This window comes from Zosterops lateralis (genome assembly GCF_965231275.1).
Source record: "Zosterops lateralis genome assembly, chromosome: 3".
NCBI classification, from domain to species: domain Eukaryota; kingdom Metazoa; phylum Chordata; class Aves; order Passeriformes; family Zosteropidae; genus Zosterops; species Zosterops lateralis.
Genome location: NC_139764.1, coordinates 59,418,211 through 59,444,902, shown reverse-complemented (window position 1 = coordinate 59,444,902; position 26,692 = coordinate 59,418,211). Strand labels below are relative to the sequence as shown.

General features: G+C 38.4%; 1 protein-coding gene across 2 annotated transcripts in view; it reads left to right on the top strand.

The window, feature by feature from the left end:
• LAMA2 (laminin subunit alpha 2) overlaps positions 1-21,425 on the top strand; it is a 267,187-nt gene extending 245,762 nt beyond the window's left edge. Inside the window, exons 54-63 of one of the 2 annotated variants that reach the window (XM_083855998.1) lie at positions 49-197; positions 2,972-3,148; positions 3,957-4,170; positions 8,691-8,803; positions 10,290-10,479; positions 12,895-13,050; positions 16,423-16,576; positions 16,952-17,082; positions 17,670-17,892; positions 20,223-21,425. In XM_083855998.1, the coding sequence (XP_083712124.1) occupies positions 49-197; positions 2,972-3,148; positions 3,957-4,170; positions 8,691-8,803; positions 10,290-10,479; positions 12,895-13,050; positions 16,423-16,576; positions 16,952-17,082; positions 17,670-17,892; positions 20,223-20,380 (1,665 nt within the window). In that variant the 3' untranslated portion in view covers positions 20,381-21,425. The remainder of the gene's footprint in view (positions 1-48; positions 198-2,971; positions 3,149-3,956; positions 4,171-8,690; positions 8,804-10,289; positions 10,480-12,894; positions 13,051-16,422; positions 16,577-16,951; positions 17,083-17,669; positions 17,893-20,222) is intronic. The other variant, XM_083855999.1, reaches the window with a different exon arrangement.
• The last annotated feature ends 5,267 nt before the right edge of the window (positions 21,426-26,692 follow it).

The window sequence follows — 26,692 nt, the reverse complement described above, 5'->3', positions numbered from 1 at the left end:
TTCTTTCCAAATGTAACTTACCTTTTCACTCCAACATATACCTTGCAGGCCTACTATGCCGTGTTCCTGAACAGAGGTCGGCTGGAAGTGCACATCTCCACTGGGATCCGGGATCCCCACAGAATCACCATCAGACCAGAGGCTGGCGAGTTTCATGATGGCAGAGCACATTCCATCCGGATAGAACGAGCTAGAGGGTAAAATACCTACAAGTGCCACACAGCACAGCTAATTCAACCAAGCAAATGTATTAATGGCTTCGGCAGTCCGTGTCAATGCTTCTTCTGAGACAAAAAAAAATTAGTTTCATTCCATCATTATCCTTCAAAATTCTTAGAAATAAGTTTCTGATAGTCATTATTGTTCTGAAGAGCTGGGTTTACATGCTTTTGGAAGTTACCAGCCTGTTTCTCCAGAGACTTGTGTTTGCCTGAACTGGCATCTTTATAACCTTCTGATTCTTGGCAAGTATATTTTATAAAAGAATCTGTGGGTGAGAAATTCTGCCGTGGTGCAATAAATCTCCTTTTCAGGACATAGAGGAAAATGCTATTTTCAAAGGGTACAAACTGCAATGTAGCAGCCTGTAGGCTTTTTGAGATGCCATGTGCTGGACACAGTGGTGCCCAGCTAAATAGGATAAAACAGTGAAAGCACAGTCCCACTTTTCTTATTGGAAAAGCCATCACAAACCTTCTCAGACCATGTTGTTTTAGACTGAATTTCACTTGAATTCCTTTGCCCTTTCTCAGACATTTTAAAACTTTCTTATTGCACTTCACCATTCAGAAAGTGATTAGAAAACAGCACTACTCTAGTGTGTAGAACTCAGTCAGCCAATAATATTTATGGTAGTCCTTTTTCCAAGCAGGGTTTGTTATGGACATTTGAACATACAAATGTGTACAGATATTTGTTGGATTAGTACACTATGCACAGTGTTCTGTGTTGCTAGAAGAAATCAGAAAGAAAATGTGACATCCAGCACATTACAAAATGCACTTATCCACTTCACCCTCTTACCTCCACAACACTGCAGCCTTCTTGACCCACCATTCCTGTCTAGTCCCCAGGTGCCCTTCTGTCCTCTCCGTAATTTGCTTTTCTTTCTGTATAATTTTCTGACTGAATTTCTATTGTATTGTTAAAAAACCTCTCATAAATAATGCCTCCAGTCAATAAGTCTCCTCTACTTTGGTGGCTAGGTCAAAGTCAAACTAAATGCTTTGGAAGAAAAAGTTATTTTGGAAATGGATGACTGCATTTTGTGATACATTTTGTGTCACTGTGACAGAACACAAATATGTAGATGATAGTAAAAAGCTCTAAACAACAAAGTAAATTCTTTTATGCAGTGCTGTAGCGGGTACAGTAGCTTGACCTTATGAGGGTACACATGAGAGTACATCAAGGCAAAATTGCTGTACAATGCCATCCAGTGATGGTGCTTGCTCAGATGAGACCTTTGTGTTTTCAAAGTAGTTTTGTTACAAAACAAATTGCCTGAACTCTGAAGTTTCTGTAACCTGAAATGGATGTGAAAAGATATAAATTAAGAGTAATCCTTCCTCTGCTCATCATGAGCTCAAGCTTTCTTTTTTTTAAATGTGAGGAACACCCTGTGAAAACTCTGCAGAGAGATAATTGTCCATAAAATTATGAAAAATTATATTGTTGAAGACTAATGTACATCATTTCATGCTTCTCCTTGCACCCAAAATGTTTATGATGATTAGCCATGGCTAAGATGCAGCAGCACAAAGGATAACTTGAGTCTTGACAATCTGAGTTCCCTACACTTTTCTCTGAAGGCAGAGAAGGGAAATGCCCTCTCTGGGACACTTCATGGAACCTAAATTAGTCTTTTGCTCTGAACTGCCTCCAGAGAAATCTCTCTCCTTTTGTTTCCACTGCTGAAGGGACTGGGAGATACCATAGGGAGTGTCCTGAAAGATAAGTATTTTAATAACCGTTTTTTCTAACCCTTTGAAAAAATTAATCACATTTCTTACTTTGCAGCTTTCCAAACCAAATTAATTCATCCAAAACTATGAGGAAACTGGACAATTTACACGTATTACAGCACTTACATAATTCAGGTGCTTATGTCACTGTCCAGTTCTGTATAGGATGTGTGTCAGTAACAAAGCCAAGCATTTTGTGTTTGAAAGCAGGTTTCTTTTCAATAAGCATTTTCAATATTCAGTTGCTCGCATTTCTAATTATAGTAAAGAAAGAATACTGGAGTTCAATATAATTTTGCAGTTGACAAAAGTGAATTTATTTGCCAGAAACTGATTAGTCAGCCAGTGGTGCTGCAGAGGCTCCTACCTTCCTCTCTTCAGCCTTAACAGTGACCGTGGGATTGCTTTTGCTTGTGCCATATGAAGTACCCATTAGAATGAATTATAGCACCTGTATCAGTACATGATGAACAATCAGCAACTTTCCTACTCTGCCACCTCCCCCAGAAGAAGCTATGAGATCTTTAAAAAGTGTACCGTATGTCTGCCATTGTTCCTGCAGTCAGAGCAGTCTGGCTGTGCCCCAGCAAGAAGATAATAAGGAAACAGGGAGTCTAAACAAAATGTGACCCTGTGCTGTTCCCATCCTGCTGAGCTCTAGATGACTATATCTACCATCACAGTACAGCCAGCTCAGCCCTTACTGTGTCAGTATTGCCACACCACAAAACGCTTCTTCCTGTGCAGCCACAGTCTGACATTATCACCCCTCCACAGCACAGTTTTGCCAGGCTTTGTCAAACAACTGCCAAGGAAGCACAGCAGCAGCTAGCTGAAACCCCTCTAGTGGTTAATATGCATTTAATGTGAGCTGCCAATAGTATAATTTGAGTTGCTCATTGTTACAGCTGGTGTAAGAATAAATGGGGCTTGCAAAGGGGTGATTTCAATACAAGCAATAACCAGTGTAAAATACGTATTTCTTTGCTTTCAAATCTTTTCCACAGGATGTTCAGTGTTCAAGTTGATGAAGACAAAGTCCAGACTCAGAGGTTGCCATCAGACCTGCCCATCTCTGTTAAGAAACTCTTTGTGGGGGGTACTTCTCCTCAGTTTCAGACTGCACCTCTCAGAAACATACCACCATTTGAGGGCTGTATATGGAATCTTGTCATTAATGCCACGTAAGTCTTAATGATGCCAACAAATGTCCAGTTAATGAGATCTGGTTAAACTGCCTTGATTGCCAGAAGAAAGTTCATTGTTGCAACAAATTGTACTAGCAGCAAATCCTAGAATATGGTCTCTTTTCTTTATATGCATTGGGTTTTTTTGTCTACAGTATATGCTCGATTAGCTATGCAGCTAATGAGCTGCTTTACAGACAAGCCAACACTGTCTGTTTATCCATGAAATCAGAGAAATTCAACAGTAATGCTGCAGTAAGATGTGTGTCAGCGATAGGTATTTATGGTGTACTATAACACTTTATTTTAGGTAAGGGTGACTTCCAAGAGAAGTCAAAATTCTGAGAACCACCATGGGAATCAATTTACTTTGTGGAAAGTGCAGTAATCTGGAAGGAACGTTTGAGTAAAAGGAAAGGCGATGGTGAATAAAATAAAACCTCTATAGAAAGCTTCCATCTAAATCTTTCTTTCACATATCTGAAGTGCCTAAATTAGGATTTTATCACTCCACATCAGAGTAAATGACTTCTCTGCAATACCATTGAAACTACGTAGGCCTGTAAAGTTTGCCAGAGAAGATGCCTGTCTCTCTGCACTGACTATAGGAAGAAAAGCCAATAGTCACTATCGCCTCTCATTTAAGTGTCTTGCTTCTGTACCTCCCTGTACAGGGTGTGATGAGTCCTGGATTTTATGTCCTGTGAAGTGAAATTACACTGCAGCATATAGTTGTCCTTTATAAATGGGTGGTAAAAAGGCAGAAAAACTAATAACAGACATCACTCTTTTTGTGTGTTCTCAGCCCCATGGACTTTGCTCAACCCGTGTCCTTTGAAAATGCAGATATTGGCCGATGTCCCACACTAGAACCAGAACTTAGACCACCTGAGGATGAAGACAAACCAACTCATGCAACAGTTCTGGTCCAACCTGAACCAGACACTACTGGGGAGAAAGAAGGGCCAAGAGCCCCTCCTACTTCTCCTCCTCCAACACCATCTCTACTGTCAGCACTTGTAAGTATAAGTCACTTCAGTCAGGTAGAGTCTGAAAAGTTTCTTTTTCCAGGCAAAATTAAAAGGCTATTCATCAAAAATAATGAAGCACTTTGCCACAAAAATAGTAACAATTCAGCATGATACTGTAAATGGAACACCTTGTTGCCGGTCAGTAAAACATGTAGATAATGAAAAACTGGCTGATATCATTTGCTTGGATTATCACAACAGTAATCTAAAGAATGATATAGCTTTAGAAATATCTTTGGCTTGCATGGTTAGCCATAAACCCTTACACTTCAGGATGTAAGCCAAGCAATATTTGCTTGGGGCTGGAAGGGAAATTTTCCCATGGGAAATCCATTTCATTATGATATTTCTTGTGCTATTCTCTAATGCACATGCTAACAGTCATATCAGTGACAGGATGAAGGAAAAAACAAACCGTGAGGGCTATTTGATGTGGTCATTCCTCCGCTGCAATTTTATAACTTTAGTCAGGAGAATTACAAAATGAAACCCCAGTCATTGCTAAATTGAGCTCAACTGTTGTTACCAGAAATAAACAGCTAGATAGTGGCAAGCACTCTTATACAACAAAATTTAAGGAACAAACTCCTTCTCTCACAAGTGTAGTAGTTTTATAAGTTGATGCATCTGAATATTAAAATGAATAATACATACACTGGAAAATATTTTTGAGGGAAAAATTACTTGTATTTTGTTAGACCTGAATACAACTGATAAGTTTATGCAGGCTATAGTTTAGTATGAGTGAGGTTTCAAAATGGTGAGAAAAGACTGCACATTCCCCAATTAGAAACCTATTTGTATTATCGGAATTTAGACTTCAGTAATGAGATGGTTTTGAGAAGTTAAAAACTGAAATTCTATTTGAGATACATGACCACCTTTATTAGCCAGGTATATATGGCACAGCTTTATCCAGAAGGACTTACCAAGTATTACTGAAATCTCCATGCATGGAAATGGAAGCCTTGGGTTCAAGGTAGACAAGCTCTATCTCATGTACTACCGTGCCCCGAGCCCCAGTTACAAACACCGGCCTTTCAATGCTCTGGGGCAGCGGTTGTCATTCCTTCCCACAAGGTGGAGTCGTTGTAGCACCAGGGCTCCAATTCAGCTTTTCTCTTTGGAGTGCAAAGCAAATTTGCGGCACAGTAAGGCTACTATGGAAAGATAAGGAACCAGGCAACAAGGTAAAAAGGATTATCCAGTTTAATGCTCACTGTTGTGAAGGAATGCAGTTGCAGTATCTCTTGATCATGCCTTAAAAACAAAACAAAGAAACAAATCGCAGAAGAACATGAAAGAGCAAGTGCACACTTCCTAAGATTATAAACACTAAGTTTTAATATAGCAAAATTGAGAGAAATAGGTCTACTCATTAATGTCAGAAACTAGTCCCATTCCAACTAGGTGAGTTTTGTATATCGTGTATCTAGAGCAGTGTTAATTTAAAACAGGAATTCAAAATAAAAATCTAAATAAAACACCATTACTCCACTTCTCTCTTGGAAATAGTGAAACTGTTTCACTGTGCTGAAGACTTGAAACTTTTAAATAAGGCAAGCTTTTGGATAGCTGTTACATTCATATTAGTGAGTTCTTCAAAGTATTTTTAAGGGGACTGTTGCAAAAAAAGTAACTACAGTCTGGTAATGAGGTAACACTCATATGAAGTGGCACTCATATCACAGTAAATAATACAGAATCTCAGTGTAGAAGGACTGCATATGGAAAAGGTACAGCAGAAAAAGGTATTTTTATATAAGAGGCTTAAATAAGGTTTGTGTTCTATTTAAGTACTTTTAGGACCTTTTTTATCTACATGCACCCATCTGCAAATAAAAGGGGAGGGCAGTTGAATCTCAGATGAGGAATGAACCCACCCTGTACTAAGCACAAGACAAGATCCACAAGTAGGACAGTTGGGAAATACACCAGCCACCAGTTTGCTGCTGCTGCTTGCTGTGAATGCCAAAATGTTCCTCAGCACTGGGTAACTACTGCTTCTGCCTCACGTTATTCCCTGCTCCTCAGGGCTCGCTTGCCGCTGAAACAAGGAGCGCCAGCCTCACTTCTGCCTTTGACTCCACAACGGTACCTCCCACTTTTGATCCACGCATTTCTGCATTGTGTTATTAACAGCATCCAGTGAACTGTGGGGACTGCTTCAGTGCTTTTTCTGCTAACTGCTTTCTTTGTAATTACTAATACAGCAAATGAGAATATGGAGAATGTGTGACAGTCCACCAGTGGCCTTTTCTGTTCTTAATTTCCACAGTCATACACACTGAGCTTCTTGACCTACCAGTGAAGTCCCTGACATCTTACAAGACTGAAGTAAAGTGCAGCTGAAGAGTTCAATCTCTCGTATAACATGGGAGATTGTTAAGCAGCCAGGACACATTAAGACCATTACTCAAAAATCAAAGCTGAGATATTTTAGTACAGGCTGGTGACCCATTCTTAGCACACAGTCTTGTGAAAGCTGTAAAGCTGGCTGTGCTTAGATAAAACAAAAGCAGGCACAGGCTCGTGAATGAAATACGGATGTTTTTTAAACATGCCCTACTGATTTTTTTTTCCTTTTGCTCACTTTTCCACATCAGTTGAATGATTGCTTACTATTTTAAGTAGTTTTAGTAAATAAGCAGTGTTATTTACATGTTGTTGTGATTCCAACCACCATGTTGTGTTGGACAATCTCCCACACTCTTTGCCCTCTCTTACAGTCGCCTTGCTGGAATGAAAAAACCTGCAGTGTTTACTGATGCTGGGGAGCAGCTTGTATCAGGGTCAGACCCTTTACTAACATATACTAGCCTAGGGTTAAATTTACTGTCAGAATGTAGCCTTTTCCCATGTAAAATGTAAAAGTGTGCCAGAGAAAGGTGTGCGTATCTATTTTCCAATTCTTTCCAGTACCAGTTGTTATTCCCTATCTTCAAATTTTAGTAAGCTCAAATGTAATTGAAGGTATTATATGCATAGTATTGTCATTAACTTAGTTCTTAGACTTCTAGATAAGCCTGTAAAGCTTAAAATAATTCAAAATTTTACCCTGCATTATGAGAATATGATTTTCTTTTTGATGATCACTGGAAGACTGGTATCATACATTCATAACCTTGCTGGGTCCTGGTAAATTGTCCCTTTTTGTTTCCCTCCATTACGTATTGATGTATCAATTGTTCTTGTCATAATGCATGGTGTTCTACTCTGTCATATTCAAACCAGAGTATTTATAATGCAAAATTGTATTTTAGAGGTGTTCTATTCTGTTATTAATATCTTTGTGATGTGTGAAAGCAAAAAATATTACTGAAAAAACTGAGTGAGAGAGGGAAATAAATTTCTTCTCTGCAGTTGAAATCTCAGGACTTAAGTCACTCACGACATTCTAAAAATGTTTCTGCGAAAGAACTCTATCAGCAAGGCAGTGCACCTTGTCCTTTGCAGGTCCCTGCTGAGTCAGGGCTCAAATAAGAGATTGTCACCAATCCAAAATGATAGCAGCCACAGTGCTTAAAAACAGAGCTTGCAGCTATCAGAGTTTGTTTCTTTCCCAGCGGTATTGTCTGATACTGTGTTGAGTTAGATCCTTTGAGTAATTTCCTAACAATACTCTCAGTGGGAGGCAAAAGCCAGACATGAGTAGAAGCTGGTAATTACCATGGTCTTGTGTTGCCCCAGGCACCCCTACACAAGAGCTTTAGGACCAGAGATTAAAAGACCTGGTGAAATTAAAACAAGAAAATTATACTGGACAGAAGATATTTTACCTTGCATTGTTGCACGACTTCAAGATTAATAGAAGTGGAACTACAGGGAGGGGTTTCTTTCTTTACAAGCTGGGTAGTGTCTCTCTACATTAGACAGCTGGGGGATTTCTAGAGCTGTAACATCTATCCATCAGTTATTCAGATTTCCTGATTGTTTTTGGGGGCCTTTTAACTGCACCAGGGGAAACAACAGCATATTAAGCAAAGAATACAGTTGTAAAACAATATAAAGAAATAAAATGAAGGACCTATTGACAGCTGCAGGATCGGAAACTACTTTTAACTCATTATTTTTAAGGTGACTGGATTTCAAGTTGACAACAAAGCATCCTTTTAAAACTTAAATCTTGTTTCATTTCTGTAAGAGGGCATCCTACTGTGTAAAACTCAGTTCTATGTGAGCTAAGAGTACACTGAACTGCCTGGAAATCATTTAAGACTCTTGTAAATGTCCACTGGTGAAAGCATGAAAGCAGCAATGTTCATATATTACTTTTATTTGCTTTTACAGCCAGCTTAATGAGCTCTGCTTTTACACCAAGTTCCTGTCATACTGGTTTATAACTTTAGCTGGTGTGATGAGACATCAGCCTGCTGGAAAACTGCAGGGCCAGTCTCTAGGCTGGGTACGGTATTCTTAGTCCTCAGTCCTTAGTTGGGAGACTCCCAGCATATGCACAACTGAGACAGACAAATATGAGGTTTGTATGATTGCTGTATATTTTGCAGGATTCCTGTGCTGCTGACACAGAACCAGCCATTTTAGAAGGTGGCAAGCAGTTTGGTCTTTCAAGGAACAGCCACATTGCTGTTGCATTTGATGACACCAAAGTGAAAAACAGGTATGTTGTTTGTTTCAGCAATGAGTTTTGATGGAATAGTGCCAAAATAAAATGCCCCTCCTAATTCTCTCAAAGGTATCTCCCAAAACTGTGGACATAATCTGAAAAGATCATATGCCATGACTAAATAATTTCATCAAGCAAACCTGAAAAAGCATTAAAGCATGAGATCTAGGCAATGGAATGCCCACCTAAGTAACCCTCACAAGAATAATTTACCTCTTTGTAAAGGTTTGGGTACACACAGATTCCCAGACTGATTTGCCAAAAACCAAACAGAGTAATGGAACCAGGTTCCAGGACTTCAAAGTCATTTCCATGACTTCGAATATGGCTTTTTCAGAGGAAAGGGTTTTTTTTTTTTTTTTTGTTCAGTAACTGGATAATTTCTTTTAATAAGCAAAATTTCTTTCCCCTTTCTTCCAATAGTTAAGATCAATCTTGCACATTAAACAGGAAAATCACATTGCCACACCAAAGTATAGCACTATATACATATAGCTGTTGACATGCAAAAGAATTCCATGAACTGTTTATAAAAATGCAGCTTTTTTCAGTGGATTTGTGAATCTAGAACTTGTTAGTTGTTTATTTTTGCTCTGTAGGCACATGGTCATTTACAAATGTGCCATGTCGCACCACTAAGCAATTTTGCTGCTTATAGTTTCCAAATCCATTAGCCTCACACTTATTTATCCCTATAAAGATGTTGTGCCGCATATGTTAATTTTAGAAAACTAGGAATGATCCTGGACTGATTATTTTCATGCAATGATTTTTCATTTATATTATCAGCTACTTTCAGGTACTGACTTTACAGCTCAGCTTAAGCAAAGTTAGTGATGTATTGCCAGTACAACTTTACCATTAGAAAATCTAAATAATTTCTTCAGAGATTCTTTATTGTAGAGGAGCTTCTCAACATAACCATTCTGTCCAAGGGGTCATTAGGTTTGCTCAGACACAGCCTCATTTTCTCCTGGGAGAGATTAGATTAAGTGTTTTATATCCTCATTGTAAACTCTTCTGTCTGCATCTTTAAAAGTTTTGCAACCTGTCTTCAGGCAATACAACTCATTAGAAATTCAACATTTGCCAGCTGTCACTACAGCTCTCTCCTCTTTGTGAGCATTATGTGTGTGGATGATGGATAACACTGCTGGAATTTTACAGGTGCTAGGATTTTCTAGCTGCTACCACTGCAGCTGCAAATTACATCTTGAAATTCTATGCCAAGATTGTAGTTTTGTATCTCCACAGCAAAGGAACTAATGAATGCTCATCAGGGATAAGATACATGTGAAATGTAATTTGCATATAACCAAATTATTTTTCTTGAATTCTAATGGACAAGTAAAATTGGCCACTAGCTGTATAAACTTTTTTTAGAGAAAAAAACAAAAAGGTAAATTAGATTAATTTGTCTAGTGCCTTTTTTACTGTTTACTCTTCCTTCTTTACTGTTTCCTGTTTGTTTGATTTCTAGGCTTACAATTGAATTTGAAGTCCGAACAACAGCTGATTCTGGGTTGCTGTTTTATATGGCCCGCATCAACCACGCTGATTTTGCTACAGTTCAGATAAAGAACGGTCTGCCTTACTTCAGTTATGATCTGGGAAGTGGAAACACTAGCACAATGATTTCCAGCAAAGTAAATGATGGCCAGTGGCACCAGGTATAATAGTCTCTAATTCTAAATTATTCTTTGCAATGGTAAGAGTGAGCTTTGTTTTGCCTTGAGATATTTGCAAAATGTAGTCCACACAAGCCAAACTTTACACGTAGTATTTTCTGGGGAAAAACAAAATAATCTAGCAAAATTTGTGTCAGATGCACTGGTACACAGAAATTTATCCTTCAGGGAACACATATTTCTGAACATATTTAAAATATGTGCCATGTATAGTAAGGAACTACAGAAAATGTTTCTTCCTGCTTAATAGGGCTCATGTGAGTATGAGCTCATGATGATGGAATACATCATTAAAACCAGTTGTTTCTACATTAATAATGTTGTTAAGACAGAGTGTTGAGAACAAAGAAAAAAAAAAGAAGTAACATGTAACTAAACTTTCCCTGGATTATTAATTCAGTAGGGAATAAATATGATATTCATGTATTTGGCAGCACCTTCTGTGACTTTGTGAGAGGGAGCATTATATGCAATGCCTGTGGCATTTGGATGCTAAGAGAAGGAATGATATCACAACCATGAAATTTATTATTTACTGGGCCAAGGACAGCAGACACACAGTATATTCATTAGGTGACATGCTGGAAGGCACCATTAAAAACAGAGAAACAAGTGTACATATAACTGTGGGTTGAATTGATATGCTGTAAGTTACAGTGAATTTTGTACAGATATTTAGAAATTCAGCATCCACATCTCATCCCCAAATGAGAAAAAAAATCTAATTGCATTTTCTCTTACACTTTAATGGCCTCATTTCCACTCTGTTCTCCAGGAATTTTATTTTCATGAGATTTTTAGTCATGAACTTTTTGATGATAGCAAGTGCTCTACACCGAGGTATTTCATAAAGGGAAAAAATGAAGTTGTAGTAATCATTTATCTCTTTCATACAATGCCTAGGAGCACTGGCAGCAGACCAAGGACCCATTCTGCTACTCCCTCTGTACATACAGAAGAATGCTTTTGCTTCTTTAGACATTTTCTCTTTATTCTAAGAGAACTAAGTGGAGCATATATTTCTAAATGGAAGATTGTGCTCTTTGGGCATACAGCTTGACACTCCACAAGAGAGGGCCCCTTTTTGTAGATCCTGTTTCTTTAGTGGAGAATGGAGACAAAGTCACAGTTCCCAAAAAGAAATAAAAAATAAAAAAAAAAATTAAAAAAAAAAAAAAAAAAAAAAAAAAAAAAAAAAAAAAAAAAAAAATTTGAGAAGGAGGAGGAAGGAAGGCAACACTTTTAGGAAAAGGCCAGTCTTTGTTTCTGATTAAGCAGGGGCTTCTCCTTAAAATAATCCTTTTAGTGACAACCTTTCCTCCATTTGGAATTATTTAGGTTAAAAACATTTCCATCAGTCCTACAGATGCCCCTTGGTGCTGCTGCTATCCTGCTATCTGTTTAGATCCTCTGTAACAACGTCTGTTCCCAGTTCCTGTCTCACTCACCTAATCTTCCTTCTGTCCAAGGTGTAGTTATCCATCTCGAATTTACAGTTGCCTGTAAACATAAAGTTCAGGCCCTAAACATCAGGCCATCCTTGTCAGTGTTCAGTCATTCCCACTGCATGACAGATACACTGCCACACTGTAGCAGAAGCAGCCATGTTAAAGAAAAGCCAAAAATGCTGTTTGTCTTTCTTTGCTATTCTGGTGAGCCAACTACTATCCTGTTTAGAAATCTGCTAACATGCAAGATGCATTTTGCATTTATTCCTTTTTATGCAGAACCACTATTATACTGAGTTGTAGAGATTTCAATATAAATTTCTAGAAAGACATTGGCCTAGAATTTCCTCAACTCTTCGGCAACTGCACTCCGTCCATGCGATTCCCAGTCCATTTGTCTGAACAGAAGCCATAATACCAACAGAACATAGTTGGTATTATATTTACTCCAGCATGAACTATGATCTGAGGCATGTCCAAGCTAGTGGAATCATAAACTTAAGTATTTTCTGTAAGCGTGTGCCGCTATAAAGATTTGCCACCAGTGCCATAACATTCAGCATTTATTCTGAAGTACTTATCTAGTCTCAGTACTTAAAATTGCTATCTGATTCCAGGAAAAAAAATACTGTGCCATGGCTTTTATAACATAACAATGAAGCATTTTAAAGGAATCTCAAGTCTTTTCAGTAATTTTAGTAGATAATTGTCATAATGCTTCCTGACCCAGATGCAAGTAAAACATAGTCAGATGTTGGCACAAAACCTTGCTCAGGAGCTTTGTTCCATAAATATTATCCATAGCTACTGCCATGGTACTTCTGTAACCACTCCTACTACTTTCTTGTGCATTGTTATATATTTTGGTCTGTAAGACTAGTTACAATCTGAAAATGCTTGGTTGTCAGAAAACTATCTGTAATTGTATCACATTTTTGTGTCTTTCTAGATAAAAATAAGTCGAGTGAAGCAAGAGGGAAACCTCATAGTAGATGGTGTTTCTAACAGCACTGTGAGCCCCAAGAAGGCCGATATACTGGATGTTGTAGGAATGCTGTATGTGGGAGGATTGCCCATTAACTACACAACCAGAAGAATCGGTCCGGTAAGCAAATTTGTTTAAGTTATCTTACATTCTTTAAGTGTGTCTTGATTGGTGCAGGTGACTTCCCAGTTTTGTTTTGTCTTGCTTTTCCCTCAGACTGCTCAAGAATATGGATAAAATGGACCTTAGTGGAGGTGAAGAGCATTCTGTCATTTGAAAGATCTGACATCCAGTTAATGCAAAAAAAAAAAAAAAAAAAAAAAATTGAAATAGCAGTTATTTACTGTTTTGAAAAAGCAAAAAGTTCCATACACTTGTATCCACTTGGATCACTGCACAGTAGCATATAGGTTCCTGAGTACCAATTGGCCTTTTCCCTTGGCTGTAATTAATCTAGCAGCAAATGCTAATAAGCAGTGAAAGGATCTCCTACAAGGAGCAGCAGAAGCCAAAATTACCCCAGACAAGTATCCAGTAGTACTGCTGATGACTGTAACAATCAGTTTTGTGTTGCTATTACTAAAAGAGGAGAGAATGTGTTTTGAAGGAAGGCCATGAAAATTCTGTTGTCCTCTTTCTGTTTCCAAATTAAATGTGCGTGTATCAATTTATCACTGTTTTGGTGCAAATTCCCAGCTTCCATGCTAACATGGAAGATGGCAGAGAGCCCACAGAAATGAATATCATTTTGTCCTGAATTTTGTAGCGTTAACTAGGAACACTGTATTCTGTCACCCAGACCATTTACTGTATCTATCTGCACAACTCCATGCCAATCACCTCACTGATGCCCTTCCAACCTCCCAAGATACACCAAGTATCAGAATGGGAAAAAACGTCTTCCATGCTTTCTTTTGCTCTCTGTGAAGATGGTTCTTTCAAAGCAGAAGCCAAAACCCGAGTGAATTTAATTACAGTAAACAACAATTTTGGCATCTAGCACAGCACAATTCAGACACACAAAAAATGGAATGTCAGTAGGAGCTATGTCTGGGTTCTTCCTGGGTAGATACAGAGAATCCATAAAGAGCAGGCAAAGCCCAAAGGAAACCAAACAGACTCCCAAAGAAGCTGCACATGAGTAAATACCATTATACTAAGATGTCTATGGAATGGAAAATACCAGTCTATGGAGAGGCAAGAGTTTCCTTCTTTTAGTGGACAAAATAAATACAGAAAAGGAATTCCTAGATCCTGCTTAAGTCCGTGTATTGACTCATGCATAGGGAATGAAGGGGCTGAATAACCACTCTACACCTGAGGGTGGTATTCCATAAAGAAAACTGACCTGTAAGGTTATGTTTCTTAGTAAAGAATTGATTGTGCAGAAGGCCCAAACTGAGGCAAATCTAAATCATTAGGATTTACCAAACCACATCTGAGGCACTGAAAACCAAAAGCAATACTTAATGACCCACAACATAAAATTCCTAGTAGTATCAATTTATGCTCTTTGAAATATATCTGCAATTTACAAATACCTATCCAAGGAGAAAGATAACACTAAGTCTTTACCTATTGCTATTTGTCAGAGGTAATGGGGGGAACCCATGCAGATAAGTGGATCAGTCTGGCAATAACAGTCGTGTCAGGTCCTGACAGTCTTACGTGCTTTTGGATTTAAACGTCATATAAAAACCAATGCTTGCCTTCCAGTCATGCTCAGTAAAATACATCGCAATGTATGAGACAGTGTTGTGCTGTAGCTTCATGCAGAGACTCTGAAGCAAACCAAGTAGAAAAGAGATGTTACCTTAGTCAGGGTTTTCTTCTGTACACACATTAGCCCTTTTAGGCAGTAATCTATTATGTAACCACAGGTGGGTTGGCTTCGTTTTCAGTGTAGAAGACTGATATCCACTTGTTTTGCATCAGTAGATGTCACATTTTGAGCACTCAAAACTCTGCTTTCAGCAAAAGAGGTCCTATTACCTGTTCCCATGCTAAAGTATAACCAGATTTGTTTTTCCATAGAGAACAGAAAATTGTAAAGTTAGAGAACATTGCCAAATCAACTACAAATCTTGCATTTCTGTGATTTGTTCTTGCAGTGAAGGATTGTTTGTTTTCTGGCATTTCTCTTTTTTGATAACAAGATTTGTTGATCTGGAGATGACTTAGAAATTACAAAAAGGACTGCTTACGAAAAATCTGACAGAAAGCATTGTTCACCTCAGGACTGAATTTATTCAATGGTATTGCTCGAGTTCTCACGAAAATACTGTACAGGTGTATTTAGCTGTAATAAGCTATATAATTTCACAGTACATACAGTTTGATTTACAAGAAAGTAAATAAAGGAAATTCTTGGAAATTCTTTCCAATTACGGATCAGAATATTGTTAGAGGAGGTAGTGTGAAGAGTCAAGACTTCTCTCTGCAGGTGTGCTTTTGTCCTTTTTGTATTTGTATGTATTTTTAGGCTGAATTTTATACACTGATGTTTATTTTCCTTCTTTCAACTACACTGCTTATGAATATATCTTCTTTTTCTTCCTCCAAGTCCATGATGTGTCATTTTCCTCTGTCTCACTGGTATCAAGGATAGATTTTCCTAACTCTTTAAGTCAAAGATCAAAACCTCTGTCTGAGAGAACCAAAATGAAGCTTCTGCAGCCCTTGGAGAGAAAAAGGGAGGGCGAGTTCTGGAGGAGATGCCAGTGGCTTTCAGAGGTCCCCCTGGGATTCCCTGCTCACACACAGAACAGCCCCTGTCCCAGGCAGATTTGTGGGTACTCAAACCACCATTCTAACTGTGCCCAGACCTCTGGCTGGGGGTCACAGTGTGCCCAGTCCATAGGCCAAACTGGAACTGCAGTTTGCTACCCTGCACAGGAGCTTCTGTAGACATGAGCACATTCCCTGCCTCCACCTTGCCTCTCTGGCCCGCTGAGTGGCCCTGATCACATCAGACTTCATCCAGTCAACAACCTTCACACAGGGGCTTTGTTCATTTTAGTAGTGATGTTCCCTGCTCTGTCTTACCATGCAACATTAGGCCCACAGTAAAGTGATTAAAGGAAGGGAAAAAAGAAAACCCACCCAGCAGCCCAGAGAACTATAGCCACTATCATCATCTACTTGCAGACCCCATAACCTAGTCAATTAAAAAGGCAAAGTATAGGCCATTAAATTCCTGCTCTGCTGATGTAATTTGCTATGTTTCATTATGTGGTGTATTATTTTATGTCCCCTCCAGTAAGCCAAATAGATGTGACTCAGATCACATCCCTGAAAAGTAATGTAATTCATCCTCAGTATGATTAAAAGTAGATTCCAATTGCAATCAGATATTAAGGATTAGCCATGTAAAATTCAAGTTTTATTCAGCTCCATAAATCCAGCAGAGAAGCAGAGAAAATGTACGCATTGATTGCATACTTTAGGCTCACTTCTCATAGTTTTACATTTTGTTTGAATTATTGACTGCAGGTCCTTCATAGCATTGATGGCTGCATCAGGAATTTTAAAATGACAGAATCACCTGTTGACCTAGATAATCCAACTTCCAGCTTCAACGTTGGGAAATGCTTTGTCACTGCACAGAAAGGAACGTACTTCGATGGAACAGGCTTTGCCAAAACAGGTAATGAACAACAGTTCTGGTGATAGATAATCAAAGAAGAGAGAAAGAGGAGATTCTACTTCAAAAACTCCTGGTGTTATCTGTGTTATCTAAGTCCTGTTGGCTGGAGGCAAAGTGAGACCAGTACTTGTAACTCTTGCTGATCATTTTTAGTTATCTCACCTGAGGAGAAACTATGTGACTTCCTAGCAAGGCCTTGCAGTAAACACAATTGCCATAAAAGTTATTTACATGATTTCACATGAAATGGAGTGCATTAACAATGCCAAGTTAGTTACTTTGCCTGACTCTCAGTGCAATTTGTGTGATGATTATTAGGAAAAATGTATTTGATGCTTATCTTCATTTTATTGTGCTTCCCCTTTTCTCTCCAAGTTGGTGCATACAGAGTGGGAACAGATCTGCTCGTGGAATTTGAATTCCGTACAACACGAATGAACGGCGTTCTCCTAGGAGTCAGCAGCCAGAAAATGGATGGGCTTGGCATCGAATTAGTAGGTGGAAAAGTGAGTAGCAAAGAAGTTTTGTTTCTTCATAAGCTGGTTTTAGACAGCACAGATAGTTTCAATGCAAGGTTACTGCCACAATCTCAAGATGTCTCAAACAATATCAGGGCTCTCAAAGGAGAGCAACACTTGCACCTTTCCATACATCTAGAGGATCTTACATCTTAAAAAGATAGTTTAAAAGATTCTGTAATACTTGAGTCTCCTAAAACTGCAATCAGGTCTTAAATTAGTGACCATATAAGAAGTTTATAAGAGGAAAGGCTTTGTCAGTACTAATACTAGTTTCTCTTGCATATCTTTTGATTCACAGTCTGGAAAACCAGTCATTATTCTATCAATATAAAGATTTTAGAGGGGTCTAAAACTAAGACCAAAAAATGGGAAAATGACTACCTAGACAGCAATTTTGCATATTTCCACTTGTGTTTAGCTCAGTTATAGAACCCAAATCCCAGGGAGATGGCAATCCACATAGTCTTTGGTGCGTACAGTCAAACCACGTTGACTGCAAACAAAACAAACAAACCAACAAAAACAACTGAACTCTTTTGAACACTTGCTGATGTTCCTGCTGTGCTTTCCAGGTGATGTTTCACGTTGACAATGGTGCAGGGCGATTCTCTGCTGTCTATGAGCCTGATGCAGCAGGCAGTTTGTGTGATGGACAGTGGCACAAGGTTCGTGCAAACAAGATCAAGCACCGCTTGGAGCTGACTGTGGATGGCAGACAGGTGGACACTGACAGCCCAAACAGGGCCTCCACCTCAGCAGACACAAACGACCCTCTCTTTGTCGGAGGCTATCCTGGTGAGCATGCAACAGCTAAATTATGCTTTACTTGGGCTCCAATAGCACTGCCTTGGTAATGCCTTAAATGTAAGTAGGACTAGTATGCTAAAGATGATCGATAAGACAGGCGGAGTTTGTATCAGTTGGCGTGGATGCTCATTTCTGCATTCAGCTGCATTTCAGAACAAGAAGTTCTGCAACAAGGGACTCTCGCAGATACCCCTGCCTCATTTCAAATGTAGGCACTGTCACAGGGGATCAGACAGACTTTCTGCCTTCTGCTGCTCACACACACACAGCCTCTCTCTTAAAACTTTCTGTTTGGTAATAGCATAATAGTTATGTTGCAGTAGTAACAGCATTTGGCATATTTAAAGTTAACTTAGGACCAGCAAATTTTAACCAAAGAATGTATATATGCCTTTGAGGAGGCAGGGCAGTGTGTGTGTAAATCAGCCTGTAAAACCTGAGGAACTGAGGAATAAGAACAACAGCATGCACAGAGAGGGAAGAACACACCCTCTCTTTCTAATTAATGCCTTTGCTTGTGGTCTGCTGGGTTTTAAAGGAAAAAAACGCATAATCTACATTTGCTAATCAGTATTCTGGAAGCCCTCAAGAGAAGTTGTTTTATGCAGACATAATTGAACAGTATTTAGAATTGGGCTGAGCTCTGTAGCTGGCTTCATCTTCCACTAAGCTGATAATGAATGCTAGTATTCATCTCTTCATAGAGAGTTAATACGTTTGCAAAGTACCAATTTTGTTGCATTTGTAATAAATATTCCCTCTAGCTTACAAACCAAAACAAAAAAGTGAAGTGTGTTGGCAGTATGTGTCTGCTCTAGTGCATACTGAGGTCAAAGGCAAGACACCTCTGAGTTAGATAATTCCTAAATTATTTTCTGTAAGATGTTTTCTCACCCATTCTAATGTGTGATACATCTAAAAAGCCTTCTCTCTTGAGCTTCAGAAAAATTGTCCTTGGTACTGACATATGAGAGTTGAACTTTAGTTACAGTTACAATCACTATCAATAAAGACCAATTACTTTGTGCCAGTAGGAATGCAGCTTTGTGGCAGCCTTTTTATAACAAAACAAGATTGTAGCACAGGAGCCAGCACTGAGGGAACATTGCAGATGGAGTTACTATCTCGTTCTGGACTGCACGTCAAGAGGAGAGATGCAAATCACAGTAACACTGCAATCTGTACAAAACAAACCTACACTTACCTCATGTTGAAGGGATATTCATGAGTTCAGCCACATGGCAAGTTATGAAATTATTTAATAAACCTGCTGCATGTGTAAACACTTCACTCTTCTTTTGCTGCCTAGTCTAGCTCATCCAGGATTTAACATTCCCAATACCTAGACAGCTGCATCACAAATTTGAAGCACAGTACCTTGGGATTTTGTAAAATTAGTAAGTATTTGTATTTTCCAGTCCTCTTGAAGCTGCATTAATAGAGCAAAGCAACTGTAAACCAGCTAGAATTAGCTGATGGAGAATTTTCTGTGTAGAGAAAATTTTCACCACCACAGTATGGACAAGAATAGAGATTTTTGGGTACTCTTAAAAGCTGGCATTCATCTGCTGGTATCACTCTTCCCCATGCAAGGAGAGACAGATGGATTCAGCCATCTTATCCTCTGTGAAACAGAATAATGCTGTGGACAGTCTCTACAAGTGTAAAGTTACTTCTGCAACTCACTTGGAAGAAGAACACAGAAACAAGTTGAGCCATGAATTTCAAGCAGTTGAGAGAAATATTTCCAGCTTCCAAATCAAACCACCCTCACTTCCATCCCCTCCTTCATTAGAGATATACTCCAACTCCTGGCTTTACAATCAGCAAGGAAAAAAAAGAATACTTGAAAACTATGAAAACAAGTCTGTAAATGACATCTGAAATCCATCCTGAGAAATTGGCTTCTTTGTGATGTGAGGACTGAGAATTGCATCCATCTTGACCTATTTTTTTCCCCCTCTATTATTCTATGGATAAACACCTCACGAAGCTGAATATCTGCAGAGCATCATGTGTGTATTGTATACACCATTTGCAGGCAGCAAGCTGCATACGTGGGTTACAATGGCAGTTTATGTGTTGGATTCTGCCCCTTTCATAATAGGATAGAAAAAGAAGTCTGGATTGTTATCTAACATAAGCATTCATCACATTTGCTGATAATGTTTGTAATTTTTTAGGAATGAATATATATAGCAAATAAAACATTCATATATTGCTGAGGGCATCTGTTCCTGTGCATGACTCTCAAAGAACAAAACTAAGTATCAACTCAAACTAACATAATTCCTTTCTAATTTTTTTCCTCCCTTCAGATGGTGTGACCCAGTTTGGGCTGACGACTAATATCCGTTTTAAAGGATGTATTCGATTTCTGAAGCTCACCAAGGGTCCTGCAAAACCTCAAGAGATTAACTTTAGCAAAGCTTTGGAGCTTAAGGGTGTCCAGCCACTGTCGTGCCCTGCAGACTGATGGCCACTCAGCCAGTATGGGTCAGTTTATATAAGCACCTCAGATTAAAACAAAAAAAAATCTATATCTTCATTGCATTCATAATAAAATATCTTTGTGCAAGTAGTGTTTGTGGTATCTTCTAATGGCTATTTCAATGTACCTCCCAGGAATGCATGAACTAATCCCTTCCCCCCAGCCCCTTCATTAAGGGAGTAACACAGTAATTTTTATCTATCTCTTTCCTTACAGCTTGAAATGGAAATGTTTCATCATTTTTGTAAATGAGTGAGACCAAAATATTATGCAGGTTGTTCCTTTTCTATGGAACACAAAATCACAAAATATCTCAAGTTGGAAGTGAACCATAAGGATCACTGAGTCCAACTCTTAGAAATGCGCACTAAATGCTTTTGGTGAGATAGATCTCTAAACTTCTATTCCTTTAGAATTCTTAATACAATGGACTTGTGGGCATGCAGAACCTTATCCTTCATTAGCATGTTAACTTGCTTCAAAAAATTATGCTTTGGTCACATCCAAGAGCTTTTACAAAACTTACTGATCATAGTATTTCCCATGAAGTTTCACTGAGAAGTTATATGTGATCTATATGGCTGCTGTCATGCTATGGCTGTGGAACCAAGTGCAGGAAGGAAAATGTTGGTACTTAGTTAATTTATTTGGGATTATTGATGAAAACCTGTTGCACCTAAGATCCCTGCTATATCACTTGGAGAGCATTGAATTTTAACAGAGGTTACATTGTTTGGTGTTGGGACATTGAGTCTCTAATGGTGGGAGTAGAACTGGGTTCTGTTACCTTGAAATAGCTTTAAATGATCCTTAATAAATAAAGTTTGACATTGCTGCTCTCTCCCACATGATACTGAAGTTACACATAGCAAAAAATCACAAAGCAGTTCTTTAAAGGAAGATAAAATTTTGACACTTGGAGCAGAGTAGAGGAGAAGCAAAAGCATTCCAGAGATTATTAGTGCAACATTAATAATGACTACTACTGACCTACTACTGCTGTTATCTATTAATTAAATTCTTACCATAAAAGCAGCTTCCAAAGTTCAACTCTGCTGCTTCTGCCTGATGCTGTCAATTTGGAAAGAATATTGAATGCAGAAGCCACCTCAACTCTTCCTTAAATAAAATTTATAGTGCTATGTGGATAGCAGTTTAAATATAGATGAAGAGAGGAAAGTTGCTTCCTAGAGTCTCACTAAAATGCCAGATCTTAGTGGTTTTCCTTGTGCTTTGTATGTTTTAGAGGACTATGAAACCATCACTGAAGTGTGGGTTGCATTTTCTGTAGATTGTTTCAAGTTGTTAAACTGTAGTTTTGCAAAGGTTGTGATCGGACATGCAGAACAGGTGCTGTAGAAACGTAAAAAAACCTACCTACACAAAAGAAAAAAGAACAACAGAAAAACCTCTGGCAGTAAGGCAGCACAACCATGCAATTAAATGAAAAATGTTTTTTAAATTATTTTCTTCTGCCCACAAAGAACCTTGAATACACATTTTCAGAAATTCTGACATTACTAAAAGAAAGGCAGCTGCAAAATTTGTGCGTAGGCTAGCTGCAAATTTTGTGCTTGCCAGTGAGCACTCCTGCAGGAGTGCTTTGTATTTTTCAAAAGACCTTTTTGGCATACAACATTTCTTTAAAGTGCCATAGGAGGAAAAAATAAAACAAAAACCTTTAGACTGGGAAAGTGCATTAAAGAAATGCTAATAAATGTGTATACTGGCACTCTAACAGTTTGGGGAGTCTACATCAATCAAATACACCTGAAGAAAAAACATCTAACACCCGTGAAGTCTTGAAGTAATTGCCTTCAGCAAGCATTCTAGTTTAAGATGCAACTGGCCTTTAATGTTAAGAAACAGTTAATGGCTGCTCAGTGTTACCCATGTTCAATGTGCTAAGAATTAGTAAAACATGCATTTGTCTCTGAAAAAGCCTAATTATTGGACATGTACTGTCTTCAACATCTTGGTTGTGCTTTTAACAAGCACACTGTAAAATATTCATGCATTTCTGTGTTATCCTTTATGCCTCATCTGTTTACCTATTCTCATGCCTATAATGTTTCAGGATCGTTTGAGCAGCTCAAGAAAAGCAGGCCATAACACTTCAAATACAGTTGAGTATTTCCAAAAGTCTTAAAAAATATAACAAAAGGAAGCCCCAAGACAATGTTATTGTTATGAATGTCTCACAACACACAACAGCCAATTGTTGGCCCACTACACTCCCAGACACATTTCCTAGCCTCTAGATTCTATTCAACATGTTGAATTCTTCTTTAACCCAAACTTGCTTGCAAAGGTTTTGGAGTTGGTTTGGGGGATTTTTTTGTTGTTGTTGTTTTTGGGGTTTTTTTTTGTTGTTTGTTTGTGTTTTTTGTTTGTTTGTTTGGTTTGGTTTGGTTTGGTTTTGGTTTTTTTGGTTTTTTTTTTTTTAGGACAGACTTGAGACACAAGGGAAATTTGAACAACTGAGCCTAGAGTGAGTCAAGCCATGCCCAGCCTCAGAGGAAGGAAATTGTCACTGCTCTGCTCAGTGCTGCATCAGCAATGGTCTTTCACATAAATAGGTCTCTTTGCCTTCAAGACAATTACTGGAGTTTCTATATAAAAGAAGTGGAATGGGAAAAAAAGAAAAAGAGAGGCCTTTATGCTTTTAGCTCTGTTGAATTATTTCTCTTGCGTGACTTTCTGGGAATGTGTGGGACACAGCAAAAACAATGAAACAATGCGCATTATTACATTTCTTGAACTTTCAAGTGGAAAAAAAATCAACCATCTGCTGTATTCTGCTAAAGGAAATACACTCAGTAGGCTGAAACAACAGCTACTTCAGCAAATCAACAAGCTAAAAGGAAACAGAAAAACCTGACCAATTTGTTTTCATAGATCAGTGCGTGGATGCACCCAGTACTGTTAGTAAAGTTTTCTGCCTTTGAAGATTCAGCAGAGCATCTGGGAATGATCCCAGCTCCCTATTACTCCCTTTTGCAATACAAGAGATTAATAAATTGTCAGATTCCAGATAAATATTAAAATTGCCTGAAACCAGCAGGTTGTGAGCTTCAGAGCTGTATGCAGCTGCTGGAGATATGCCACTGCTGACTGTGCTGGGAGCAGTGCAATACCTTTCCAATTCAAGGCTGCAAACCAACACACATTTACAAGACACAAGTATTTAAAACCTTATTTTAGTGGATATTTTGCATTCAGATATCTTTACTGCCATCTTTTCCCATCACTCTTTAAATACTCTACTGCTAAACTTCAAAACAAAAAATCTCACATCCAGGTGTTTTTAAATTGTTCTAAAATTGATCTTGTTGAGCATTGTCACTTTTAGACATTTATTATGAACAGCTACTCTGAACGAGACAAATCCCTCATCATTTAGGCCAATTGCTATGTTGAAAAAGGTTGTGTTTTCAATTTTAAATACAAGCAGTTCTCAAACTCTGTGCAAAGAATAATTTCCCTTTTCATTCTGTTAAATCATACTTTCAGCTCTTTCTATAAACCTTTAAAGAAAATATGTTTCTGGTTTAGTATTTTTATTTAGAATGCACAAGAAAAACTTTTAAAATGCTAAAAAACCCAAAATATTTCTCCCATCTGTCTTTTATTGTAGAAACCACCAGAAATGTCAGTTCTAGGCCTTCCCTTGTTCGGCTTCTGGGCAGTCTGAGATACCTGCTGAAGGGTTTCTCAGTATGTGCAAGTAAAATTTTTCATTTATTTGTTTCTGACCAACAAGAAAAATGTACTTCCTACCTTTCATAAGAACACATTTATCCAAGGACCACCAAAAAGTTCCCAATCCCCACATACACACCAGCTTTTAAACTTTTAAGAGAACCTTGCAGTTTTCAGCTAAGATTTTATGAAAGTAAATAAAACTCTTCTGAAAATATCCTCGATGTATTTTTAACCATTTTTTTCTTTTTATCATCTGCATTTTCTAATGACAAAAGACTACCAGTTCTTCAGTCATCCATCAAGTCATAGAGCTGGGCTGAACTTCTGCTGCAAATGTATAAAAAGGATTATCACTTTCACCATTTCATGCTTCATACCTAGACACAAAACCATACAGACCTTTCTTCAAAATAATTTTTTAAATACACTGCTAAGGTGTCGTGCCATGAAACTGGAACAAGACCCCAGATTATTCAGGTTATATGTTTCTGTGGTGTTATTCTTCACACTCAAAAGTACAAATCATTTCTTTATGAAGTCCCAGATAATTCCCAATATGTTCATCTGTTTCAACTCAAAAAAAAAAAAACCCTTTCCTGTTCAAATTTAGTGGGCAACATAGCATAAAATGACAGCACTTCAGAAACTAAAATATCTAATTTAAGCAAAAAAATAAAGCTGTAGGAAAAATCTCCAGCAGTCAGTGCTCTCATACATGTTTAATGCTCCCACAGGACCAACATCATTCTTTAGCCCAAATCCAACACCCATCTCCCAGTTTTCACTTGACTATGGACTTGACTCTTCACATATTTTGAAGAGAACTGCACAAAACTGTCCTAATGCTAAAGTCTCCTCTTTTTACCCCATCTTTTTTTAAAAGTAAATTTGAGTACAATATTAAACTGATGCTTCCTGCCTGCCCAGCATTTCTCTATTACCCAGTAATGAAAATAATAATGAAAGTAGGTGTCTAGAATTTCAAAGACTATTTTTTATGATATACAGTATTATGAAAAATTCTGCAAGGCTGAATAATCTGCTGTGACATCTCCCCTTTTAAGCATAATTTATTTTGACAACTTTGGTTCTTCTAGTTGGCATGAGCAAGGAAGGCTGACTGGCAGTTGAGGCCCTAGAGTAGCTGCATTTCCTGTGGTTTTCTTCATTATGATTCTGTACCGCAATACAACATGAATTTGATTTAAACAGCCAAAGGCCTCACTTTTCCACTGAGTTCCATGTCAACAGAATGGCTCTCTGGGAGATGAAAAACTGCCCATCTCTCTGAATTGAGGGAATGATGTATATATACTGACATGGAGTCCTATGGTCCCAGAGGCAGAGGGTTTGGTGGAATAAACCAGAGCCCTTTTCTCCACAACTTTGAATTATATGAAGTTGGAGCCATCTTAAGCACTGAAGTGCCTGGAGGTGTAGAGTGGCCTAAGACAGCAGAGAATGATACCCCTACAGTTTGCATCAGTTTAGACCACTTGAAGATCCAGGAAAGATGCAAATATTACAGGTTATTATAGTATTTATTATTTGGCACCTGTTCAAGCAACAGCTCTATTTTATTCCTTATTTAAAGATTCTGGCTTTATGCTGTATTTGCTCCTCTTATTTTTTTTCTTGCCTTGTTCTTCGTCTGCCTTGTGGACAATTATGTTGAGAGGGGAGTAAACCTTCAGTTGTAAAAAAATATTGCTGCTCAGAAACAAATGATGTCATGTCAAACTGTTACTGAGACACCCATCAGACCAGAATTTCTACTTCAAATGACCAGAGGAAACTACAGGCTGTCCTTCACTGTGTCTGAAAACACCACCTCCAGAGCTCTGCTGGCCCATACTGTCCCAGAATCCAAATTATAAGCCTGATCCATCGACTGAACAGCAGGACAGCATGGGCTGACTGTGCCAGCTACAAATAAGCAGCAGATTTTGTTCATTGCAGAAGCTGCAGACAGGCCTGCTGCCACCCTGGGTGTTTTGTTTCACTTAATGCCACTGCTAAAACCTTTCGTCCCAATTAGATGTAGTAGCTCTGCTGTGATCCACTACAGCACACAGCATTAGGGTTACTCTTGATGGAATACAGCACAACTCCAGTTTAGAGAAAAACTTCCAGACTCAGGTAATATCAAACATTGCTAGCTACTTTCCTTTTCCACAAAATGACACACCTAGCACCCGGAGTCACTAAACCCAAGCTACAAGCACAACCTCTTACATCTTTCTCACAGATCTGCAGCATCAAGAATGTGAAAAATAAACCTTGTACATGTGTTCCCTTAAGCCCATTTCTTTCTGTTAATGGCTACATTATTGCTACTATTCAGACCATTTTGACAATTTGAGCAAATCTCCCCATAAAGTAATAGAAGGTTTAACAAAGGAGGTGAAATTAACTTGAATAGCTGATGAGATTGGTTGAGAATCCACTGATACTGAGGCAAATCTAGTAGGAAATCTAGTAGGAAAATCTAATAACTTCTTGACTGCTCTTAAAAAAACCATTGCCTTGTGCAAAGTCTCAAAGGGCCAGGGTATTGTTAATACTCTACTGTACCTCCTCCAGGCCATAGAC